Source organism: Eschscholzia californica, unplaced genomic scaffold, assembly GCF_041429995.1.
Source record: "Eschscholzia californica isolate CP2 unplaced genomic scaffold, dmEscCali1.0.p SCAF_2, whole genome shotgun sequence".
NCBI classification, from domain to species: domain Eukaryota; kingdom Viridiplantae; phylum Streptophyta; class Magnoliopsida; order Ranunculales; family Papaveraceae; genus Eschscholzia; species Eschscholzia californica.
The window spans coordinates 11462186-11473006 of record NW_028238309.1 but is presented as its reverse complement, the minus strand read 5'-3'; the positions used below and the strand labels follow the sequence as shown (position 1 = coordinate 11473006).

The 10821-nt window shown below is 37.8% G+C and overlaps 2 protein-coding genes across 2 annotated transcripts; both read right to left on the bottom strand.

Annotated features, from left to right (window-relative positions):
* Positions 1-778: 778 nt before the first annotated feature.
* On the bottom strand, positions 779-2839 carry LOC147556207 (PKS-NRPS hybrid synthetase cheA-like). The gene is made up of 2 exons (XM_086658594.1): positions 1799-2839; positions 779-1453 (listed from the first exon to the last, which is right to left on the bottom strand). The coding sequence occupies exons 1-2, from the start codon at positions 2837-2839 to the stop codon at positions 779-781; spliced, it is 1716 nt and encodes a 571-aa protein (XP_086514720.1).
* A 3592-nt stretch (positions 2840-6431) lies between these two features.
* On the bottom strand, positions 6432-9825 carry LOC147556206 (pentatricopeptide repeat-containing protein At1g56690, mitochondrial-like). Its single transcript, XM_086664028.1, has 2 exons — positions 8482-9825; positions 6432-8354 (listed from the first exon to the last, which is right to left on the bottom strand). Exons 1-2 carry the CDS (start codon positions 9121-9123, stop codon positions 6894-6896), a joined length of 2103 nt encoding a protein of 700 aa, XP_086520154.1. The 5' UTR covers positions 9124-9825; the 3' UTR covers positions 6432-6893.
* Between the last annotated feature and the right edge of the window lie 996 nt (positions 9826-10821).

The window sequence follows — 10821 nt, the reverse complement described above, 5'->3', positions numbered from 1 at the left end:
AACCCGAACCAAGAAGATCGTCTAGAAAAGCTACGGTGAAGAAATCGAGGAAATCACAAAGGGAATGAAGTATTATATTAAGGCATATATTATGGTTTAGAATCTCAAGAGTAGTCTCGTTATTTTGAATTGCTTTTGTGAACAACGGTTACTTTTTTTTTTGTGAACGATGTGTATCGTACAATTTGATCTATGTTTGAACATCGTTACTCTTGTTTTAACAAGTTTTAACATCTACCGTACATTTTGATTGTTATTCTTGTTTTTTTAACAAGTTTTAATATCTACCTTAAGTACCATTGTTCGGAAAAAAAAAAAAAAGCGTACGGATCAGCTAATCTGTGCCTTCCCTTCTCAAGTCACGGATCTATGGATCCGTGACTTTGTTACAAGAAACGGATCCATAGATCCGTTTCTTTCTAACATGAAAATAATAACCCCGGTTATAAGAAGTAACGGATCTATGGATCCGTGACGACTTTACAAGAAACGGATTCATAGATCCGTTTCTTTCTAACATGAAAATAATAGCCCCGGTTATAAGAAGTAACGGATCTATGGATCCGTGACGACTTTACAAGAAACGGATCTCTGGATCCGTCCCTTTGTGAACCAGAACGGATTCAGGGATCCGTGACCTGTATGAAATTCCTGTTTTTCTGTTTCTCTTCGATTATAAACCCAAAGAAAAAAAAAGTTAAGTAACGAAGACAATTAATCATCTAAATTTATTCAAATATAAAATCAAAAACTTTGTAACTCGGTCTTTCAGTACAACTTAATCATCACTTAAATTTATCACACTACTACTTGGCTCATTCGAATTATCATGAGAATAAAATTTCTTTCCATCCTCGATTCTATCTCTAACAAGTGGAAGCCAACCCGTTGCCTCTAACGATGCATACCTAGACCATTGCGGTGCAATGGGAGGGAGTATATAATCTTTTTTGAGTTTAACGTTCATAAAGTGACCACCAGTATATGTAATGCATGCAATTTTATAACCCTCAGAAGGTGGACCACTAAGTAAGGGTAAGAAAGTTGTCGAACAACCGTAAGACAAATGAACTAATATGCAATTGAAGCTACTCGCCACAACTATACTAGTGTTTGGGTGAATGTAGAACCAATCTTCCGGACATGTAAAATTGAAGTTGTTCGCGGCACTGTGTGTTTGAGTGTAATCTCTTATTCCAAACATCTCTTTGTAGAGTGTGTGCTGATCCTCAAGTTCTTTTATGACATTTTCGCGAACTTGTTTCCAACCATCTTCTAGTGAAAACCCAAGTCCTTTACCAACGGCATGAAACCCACAATGACCATCGCCTGGCACATCTATAATGTCATCCAAGAATGGATGCATAACTGACGGAATATGTCCTTTGTATCTTTCAAAATTGGGTATGGTTGCTTTCGGTGCTTTGGTTACTTTGTTAACTTTACGTACTGTCTGAGTGGAGGGAACACATTCATCAACACACTTTGCATATTCGAAAGCAGATGGGTTCCTCTTAGTAGATTTTGCAGCTTCTTTTTCTTTTTTGCTCATTCTTCTTTGTTTCGGAGCCCCTTTTGTCTTTGTTTGTTGCAATGGCTCACACAAGTTTGTCATGACCGGAAAAGAAATTTCCCTCAACTTCTCAAGTATTGCGGTCCTCTCAGCATCACTGGATTTATCCCACATTAAATAAAGGTGCTCCATCTCATGTGATGCGTCAAGATCATTATGAATCGGCGGAGTCGGGTTAATGGATAGCTTGGTCCACTGAGGGTGAATGATGTCCTTTGGACATACCTTATCTTGATTCATCAAAGATACCATCTCATGAGCACAAGGGAGACCATAGACATACCTTAGAACACATCCGCAATTTTGAACGTTAATATCAATCCCATTTGCACGGTCGATCTCATCTACCATAAGATCTAATGCCGCGTGCGAGACATAACCACGTAGCTCTTTAAAAAACTTGATTTGATGCCCTTCCTTCACCTTAATACGACTGTGCTCAAAAGATGTTATAATTTCACATGTCTCGGTTTCCGTCATGATATGCATAAATTCCCAGCACGTAACATAGTTACCTTCGGAGCTACATAGATATCTCTTCAATTTGGAATGAGCACCTTCCACACGATTTGTTGTAGTATTTCCCATGTGAATAACCCCGTTAGTCCATGCAGTCACAAATCTCTCTTTCAATCCCAACCAGGTATCTTGAACATAACTAACATCTTTATGATGTGTGTTTGACCAAAACTTCACAAAAGTTTCTACCGCCTCATTATAACCACTTTCAGTCTCAGCATACATGATAGCTCGAAACATTGTCATAAACACATTGAATTGTTCTTGTTTGAAATGACCTTTGACTTTGGCTACCACACACTTGTCGATGTGGAAAGTACATAGCAACCTTTGAGCATTTGGAAAGACTTCACCAATGGCGTTAATCAATGCAAGTTCACGATCGGTAATAAACACGATTGGCATTGAGTTGGGAGAAAACAACGTCCGCAAACGATTAAGGGCCCATGTGTACTGATTAGTTGTCTCCCCGTCCATAAATGTAAAGGCCGCGGTGAAGGATTTCAACGTAGAAGTTACCCCGACAATCTCAAGCAATGGCTTGTTAAATCGGTTGGTTTTATACGTACAATCGAGCAATAACACGGTATGGAAACTCTGTAATAATAGAATACAATCAGGATGTGCCCAAAATAGATTTGTTACCTCATCAGTGTCTTCGTTCTTTGAAAAATGGTAGACGTAATGGTGTTCCACCAACAACTTAATGACTTGTTGCATCGGACTCCTTCCTTCTTGGTTTTCCATACGTATGTTCGCACGTGCATTGTAAATGGTTTTCAACGTTGATGTGTTATCCTTGAATTGTTCATGAATTTGAGAAAGAATTTGAGCTGGCTTCGAACCAATTTTTAATAGATGTTTCACAACAGCTTTTTAATCGGGTTTCAACCTATTCACATATGCGTGACCTAGAAGACTTTCAGCTAACTCGTGGTTATGGATTCCAGACACAACTGACACTTTCCACGTGTCATTAACCCCCGGTATTCCTTTGAGCTTGAACGGACATTGACATTTTTTGGTGCTCGATTTCCTTTTCTTTATAGGTGGTTGATGGGATTTTGGAACTAAATCCTTCTTCTCATGTGAACGAAATACTCCACTTCTTTCGCAACATAATTCTAACCGGGGTTTCTGTCCACCTTTTCTATTACCTGACCTAGAGGTCAATACTACAAACTTATGTTTTTTCCCAATTTCTTGAGCCCAAACGATTAACTCCTCTTTAGTTTGAAAAACATCTTCAGTCACAAAATACTCACCAACATCAATACTAATAAATTGACACCCATCATTTGAAGGTCGATTTTCTTCTTCGGCATGGTACTCCTCTTCAATAGGAACAATATTAAGGTCCGGAATCTGTCAATAGGTGAAAAAAACATAAAAATCACTTAAAGATAAAAAAAATCTTCAGGATGGAACGGACTGAACGAGTCCGGGATTTATCAGCTAAGGACGGATCAGTCTATCCGTCCAAATCTACAAGATCACGGACTTCTGAGTCCGTGCCCTTTCATTTATAAACGGATAGACCGATCCGTTAATGACTGATAAGTACCGGACTGGTTCAGTCCGTCCGCGTCACCGAAGTTTCACTTTGATTTTTTCAAAAACTCACACAACACGTATAAAAACATATAAAATAGGATCGGGGAATGGTTGTATACCTCATGAGAAACTTCTCCTTGCCCGGAAATAGGTGAAGGAGTTGGAATCGATGTAGTTGTTAAATTTTTAGAACTCTCTTCTTCCATGGTTATCTTCCTAATTTCTTTTCAAAAGATGATATAAAGAAGCTATAAATTAGATGTAACACAGCTGTATGATGAATAAATCACCCGGATTGATTTTTTCGAATAAAAGAATAGTCGCCGGTAGGTGTCGGAGACGTTGCCGTCGCCGTTGCCGGAGAATGTTGCACTCTTTTCTAGGGTTTTGTTTTGGAAGAAGAATTGATTAGGATTCCTTTTTTGTTGGAAGAAGAAGATGGAAGAAGTAAACGAAGGTGAACGTCATCCACATTAAAAACTGGTGCTTATAGAGACCTCGAGTCAAAAATCATTGACTTGAGTCAACAATATTTTTGGATGCTAACAGCTGTTTGGTCAGGTGCCTTTAGAAGCAGATATCAAATTGCGATAACTTTTAGATATCAAAACCCGTATATGACCAGATTCATAGGAATTAAATATACGGAACCAAATAGGAATTTATGAGAAGTCTCTCTGTTTTCTTTCCTTTCTATTTTTTTTCTTTCCTTTCTTTTTTAAGTAAGTTATATTAAATTATAAGGACCATATTAGAAATTGAGGGAAGGGCTTCTAGACAATAACTCTTATTAAAAAAGGATGTTTGTCCCAGTCATCGTTTTTCCTTCTGTTTTATATAATAGATAATATATATAATATAACAAAACTCGATTGATGTAAATCGAATAAAAAATATAAGGGTATTAGTGTCAACAATGACTTTTTTAAATAACGATTACATCCAACGACTAATATAAACTATAAAGAAAGATTCATGTAAGTTGACTCAAAATAAAAGAGTATTAGTGTCAGTAATCGGTTGCATCTTTTCCAAAATAACTACTCCCCTATTTATCATACAACCGACTAGTTTTGCCATTATTTTTCTCCCTTTTGAATTTTTTGAGACAGATATAAGTATTACAAACTATCAGGTTCGGGGAATAAAGAAACATCTCTGGGGAATAAAAAATTTCTACATAATTGGTCAACTGTTCACTTTTCAAATTCTTTTTGTTGCTATAGGGCTTCCATTTTTGGAGTTAAAAAAAGAATTTAGAAGTAACTTTTATAAACTTAAACAAAATCTTTCTATGAATCTAAACCCTAAACTCCGTCCAAGTGTTCCTTTTTTTCTTCATCTTCTTCTCCAAAACTTTGTTTTCTTCTAATCACTAAAAACATGGAGAACAAATCTAATATATTTAGAAGTGATGAAAAATATGTCGTATGGCTCAAAATTAACTGATTTCTAGGGTTTAAAATTTTTTTATCCTCTCTTTGGATAGGATTAATGGATGAAGAAACTTGCTTTGGATGCCCCATGAAAGATGTATTAAGAGCTTCAAGAGATTGTGTTCGATGATTTCTAAGGTTTACAATGTTTTTCCCTCTTTATCTCTTTAACTTTGTTTCTGATTTTAGAGAAGTAAGGGTAATAGGGGTTGGAGATCTGGGGAAGACAAGTACGAAAAGTGATGGAAAAGGAAAAAATAAATTTGGCTAGAGGTTACGAAAGAGATGAGATGGATGAATTCTTTTTCCAGAGAAGAAGAAAGAGGAGGAAATGACTTCAACTAAAAATAACAATTTTTTCACTTAAAGTTAATTTTGTAAATTTTAAACATTTTCTGTATTCCTATAGGAAAATATTCCCCCAAGATTTTACAACGAAACATAGACAGGGACGTAACCAGAAGTTTTAGTTGACGGGGGGTCAAAAAGTTATAGAAAAATACTACCCAAAATATAAAAAATTTAAAAATTCAAAATTCTATTACTCAACCAAATTTTGGCGTTTGACATGATTCGTCGTGGTATGATTTTCAAAAGCTTAATTTCACAATATTCACTAAAAGTCATGGATTCCAATTTGTCATGAGATTGCTCTGCCGCCTCTATGTTTGAACCGTCCATTGACGATCAACAATCCAAATAAGAATAAATGACGAGACAGTTTACAATTTTGTCATAAGCCGAGGGGTGGTGGAAAAATTTCAAAATAATGGGGAGGATTACGATGAAATATTAATTGTAAAAGTTCTATTACGCTTCAACAACAAATGCGCCAACGATCAATATCTGATGTGAGCCATGTTAGATGTCGAGATTTATTCGGATTAGGTCAGGATTAAATAAAGTTTCCGGTCAGTAAATAAAAACTAACAAAATATCAAGTAAAAGGAACAATTTACACACTATGTTTATGGATAGATTTAGGTTTCATATATTTTTATAAGCTTGAGCTTGTATTTTTTTGTTACTTTCGTGTTAGTTTTGTTAGGTGTGTGATGAGTAGGGCGGGAACCAATAAACCTACGACCTCCAAAATTTATTTTCATTGTTGACTCAACAATGAGAAAGTGTGTAGGTCAAGGGGGGCGGGGGCCTGCACACAGTTCCGCCCCTTTCTTTTGTTTTATTTTTTATTATGCTTCTTCTTCTTCCCGATTAAAAAAATGTTAACCATCATCGTTTTTATCTTCTTCCTTGGGTGTTAATCAGAAAAAAATGTGATCTACATGCTTTAGCCAAGAGGGACTGCCTCGTCCGCGGGACGCGGCTGAAGCCTAGTAAATCAAATACAAAAACAAAACTTTCAATATTATTTCATATATCTGATGTTACATATTTCATTTTGAAGATCTTCTTTGAGACTCTAATTCCTACTTGCATTAGATAAGATGACCAATCCGTGTATAACTTAAAACACAAGCTTGCTGAAAACAAACTTTAATGGCTGGATTTAAACCCTGAACCCTAAAACTTAAAACCCTTCGTCTTATTTGTCTACTAAAGAAGCTTCCGTATGGAAAGAGTCAAGGACCCAACCACTTGAAAACGTTCAACGTACCCATTGTGATCAGGAAGACAACAAGGATCGGCTTAATAATGAGCGATGAGCAGTTAACATACCCAGCCGAGGGTTTTTTGTTCCGCCTTCTCACCAGTGCACCCATAACCCACTGCTAGAATATCGTCGTGGCAATTTTTACCAAGACGGGGTATTAGGACTGAGTACTGAACTTAAGATGTTGCATTTCCCATCACCAATAATCTCGACATGAACATAACCCATCCTTAAAATGATGGAATCTATTTGCATCCCTCACTATGATCTCTCGTTCTGTGATTTTTGCTATTAACTTAATCGCCGAATGGCAATCTCCACATACTCTAAGGTTCTTCATGACCCGAATAGGCATTCCTTTCGGAACCTTCAATAACCCATATGCCACAGCTAGCTTCTCGCTGTGGTAACTCAAGTTATGAACCTTTTGTTCATCGTCAACATCATGCAGCACAAAACTACCATCAGGACAATAACCCGCCTCAATTAACATATTTCCCAATTTTTCTAACTTCGCCATTATTATTTTTCGATCAGAGTGATACAAACAATCTCCGCCTGTAAACATATGAACCCTCTTTTCGATCTCAATCCAACTACACCCTGGAGATTTTCTTACTTTCCTTTCTTTCATAAGGTTCCTTAGCTCGGCTACGTCTTGAAATTTACCTTGAGACGCGTAAATATTAGATAATAATATATAAGGTCCTGCATTTCTCGGCTCAAGCTTTACGAGTTTCTTAGCTGCTATTTCTGCTAACTCTGTGTTCTTATGTAGTCTACATGCTCCTAATAAGGCCCCCCAGATAACAGCATCAGCTTCAATGGGCATCTTTTCGATCAAGTCCATGCCCTCTTGGACATGTCCCGCTCGGCCGAGCATATCAACCATGCAAGAGTAATGCTCGGCTGTTGGTTCGACCAAATATTTCGATTTCATTAACTGAAACAGCTCCTTTCCTTTCTCCACTTTGCCGGTGTAGCTACAAGCAGAAAGTACTCCAACAAAGGTAACATCATCGGGTTCTGTTCCCGAAGAGCACATTTCGTGAAAAACTTGTAAAGCTTCATCTCCTAATCCATGTTGTGCATATCCCACAATCATGGAATTCCACATAACAACATCCTTCCCTGAGAACCGATCAAAAACGAGTTTTGCTTTGACAAGATCACCACATTTGATGTACATTGTTATTAAAGCCGAGGCAACAAATACATCAGAAACAAATTCCGATTTCACCAACTCAGCATGAATCTGTCTACCATGATCAAGACTGGCCAAGCTGGAGCAAACAGTAAGAACACTAATTAGGGAAGGATAATTTGCACGAACTCTCGCTCTTTGCATTCGTGAAAACATATTAAGTGCTTCCAACTCACACCCATTTCTTTCATATGCTTTAATTATAGCACTCCATGACCCATCATCCTTTACCCTCATTCGATCAAAAACATCTCTTGCTTCTGCTACTTTTCCATGTTGAATAAATCCCAAAATCATTGCATTACAAGCAACAACGGACTTCTCAGGCATTCTTTTAAAAAACTCAACTGCTTCATCAATTCGCCCACATTGTGTGTACCCTGTTAGCATCGCTGTCCAAGAGACTTCATTCTTTTCTGGCATTACCTCGAAGAGCTTCCGAGCAACGTGAACCTGAAAATTTCTTTCATTAATACATAAGTAAAATAAAATGATCATAAGCTGAAGTATAGTCACATGCCTATGGCCCGTACCGGTAAAACTAATAGTCCTACTAATATATGAATCTCGAAAACACTACCTTTGAGTTTTGGGTGTAACCTGTTATCATTGTGGTCCAAGTGATAACATTACGACGAGGCATTTCATCAAAGAGTTCACGAGCTTCGGAAACTCGCCCTTCTTGACAATACCCAGCAATCATATTAGTCCTAACAACAACATCCTTCTCTGGGATACTATCAAAAAGTTTCCGAGCTTCATCGATCCGTTGATCTTTTATTAATCCACCTAACATAACAGTCCAAGAAACAACATTCTTCTCAGGCATTTGGTGAAACAATGACTCAGCTTCAGATATAACTCCCTCTTGAACATAACCTCTAACCATAGAAGTCCAAGAAACCACATTTTTATCAGGCATTATATCGAAAAACTTACGAGCTTCTTCGATCATACTATTCTTTACATACCCAGAAATCATTCCATTCCAGGAAGCTGTGTTTCTCTCAGGCATTACATCGAATAGATATCGAGCATCTTTTGGTCTATGGTTTTGAAAGTAGGCAGCAATTATAGAGTTCCATGAAATAACAGTTTTATCAGGCATTTCATCGAACACGTTACGAGCAATTTGGATTTGACCAAGACGTGCATAATGGGATATCCGGTTGTTGGCCGAGAAGGAAGAAGCTGTGCAAAATGATCGATAATGGGATCTCATTGATAGGCGAAAATCAACTACCCACAAGATGAAATTGGGAATAAGGATCAAGGGTGGTTAGTAAATAGTAATATTTGTTAATCAAGCTATCTTAAATAAACAATCTTATGCTATAATAATATTTTCCTTCTCGGTGTAAGAATAGTCCCACATTATAGAAAAGCGATTTAGTAAACCAATATAATATCTAGATCCTCTTCACTCGTTGCTCGCCCTGATTTCTGCTCAAGATTGTGAGCCTTCTTTGTCAATGCTAATTGTCTCTATAGCTCCTTTGGTTTTAGAGTGCACAAGGTAATGGAGGTGCCTACACAAGTTTGAGAACTTCTCCTCCATCGTGATGATAATAAAGTTAAGGGTGCGGCTTTGGCGCATAAAGAATAATCTCCGAGAATAAATTCTCTAAGAAATTCATGTTCTTTTTTGTACATTTTTAGGGACATTACTTTTTAATCTAAAAATTAACTTGATCTAACATTGCTCCTTGATCTTCATCTTCTCTGACACCTTCACTACCACAACTTCCCACCACCACCATTCTGACCACCATTACCACATCTTCTCTCCCCTCTCCCACTCATTGTTACCCTCTATCTCGGTCTCTCCCTCTCGCTCTCGCTATCTCCCTCTACTGTTCTCACTATCTATGTCTCTCGATCTCTCACTGTTTCTCTCTCATTGTTTCTTGATCAATATCTCATCGTTTCTCTCTCTCACAGACATTGTTCCCGTGAAGAGAAGTGTTCCCTTCGTCGAAACCAAACCTCGAGGAGGTTTCGGGCGAAACCTTCCGAGGATTTCGTGGCCACGAACTCTGTGATCTCCACAGAGAAATCTACACAGACTGCAAGAAAAAGAGGGAGAGATAGAAACTACGAGAAAGAGAGATAAAGACAGCGAGAGAGACAGAAAGAAAAACTAATCTACAAAGAGATATGTCTACAACGAGAGAGATGAGAGTGATACAATGAAAGAGAGAGAGATCTAGAGTGAGAACGACAAATAGATAGTCAGTGAGAGCGAAAGAGATGGTGAGAGACAGAGAACGATAGAGAGATAATGTGAGACAGTGGGAGAGAGGGAGATAGATAGTAAGCAAGAGAACGGGAGAGAGAGAGGGGGAGAGAAGATGAAGATTAGAGGGCAATGTTTCATCAAGTCAATTTTTGGATTATAGAAGAATACGCCCAAAGTCGTGGCTTAAAGTTAAACAGTTAAAGAGTTTGGAAGTTTTATAGGGCGTTCAAATTTATGTTCAAAAGGCCCCTCCTTGTGAATTCGCTACGAGCCCACCGAATGCACAAGAGGAGATTCGGTACGAGCCCACCGAATGCACAAGAGGAGATTCAGTACAAGTCCACCGAAATTCACGCCAGCAGTCTATTTTTGTGAATTCGGTGGGCTGATACCGAATTTACGAGAGAGACCCTGTTAACAAGAATAGGGGGCCTATAAAACTTCAAAATGAAATTTTATATGCACCACAAGTTTTTGGGATATACGCCCTAGTATGACTAGAATTATCCGTTGATTAAAGTGCCGTATGCCAACAAAAAGTATGATTATTTATGCAAGTAAAATTGCATTTGGCTTGTACGTCTACAAACGGGGGACTTCGAAATATTTTGTTGGGTACAATTCAAAAAATATTTTGTTGGGATATGACTACTATCTAGGGGTTCCCGTGACTAATTGTGT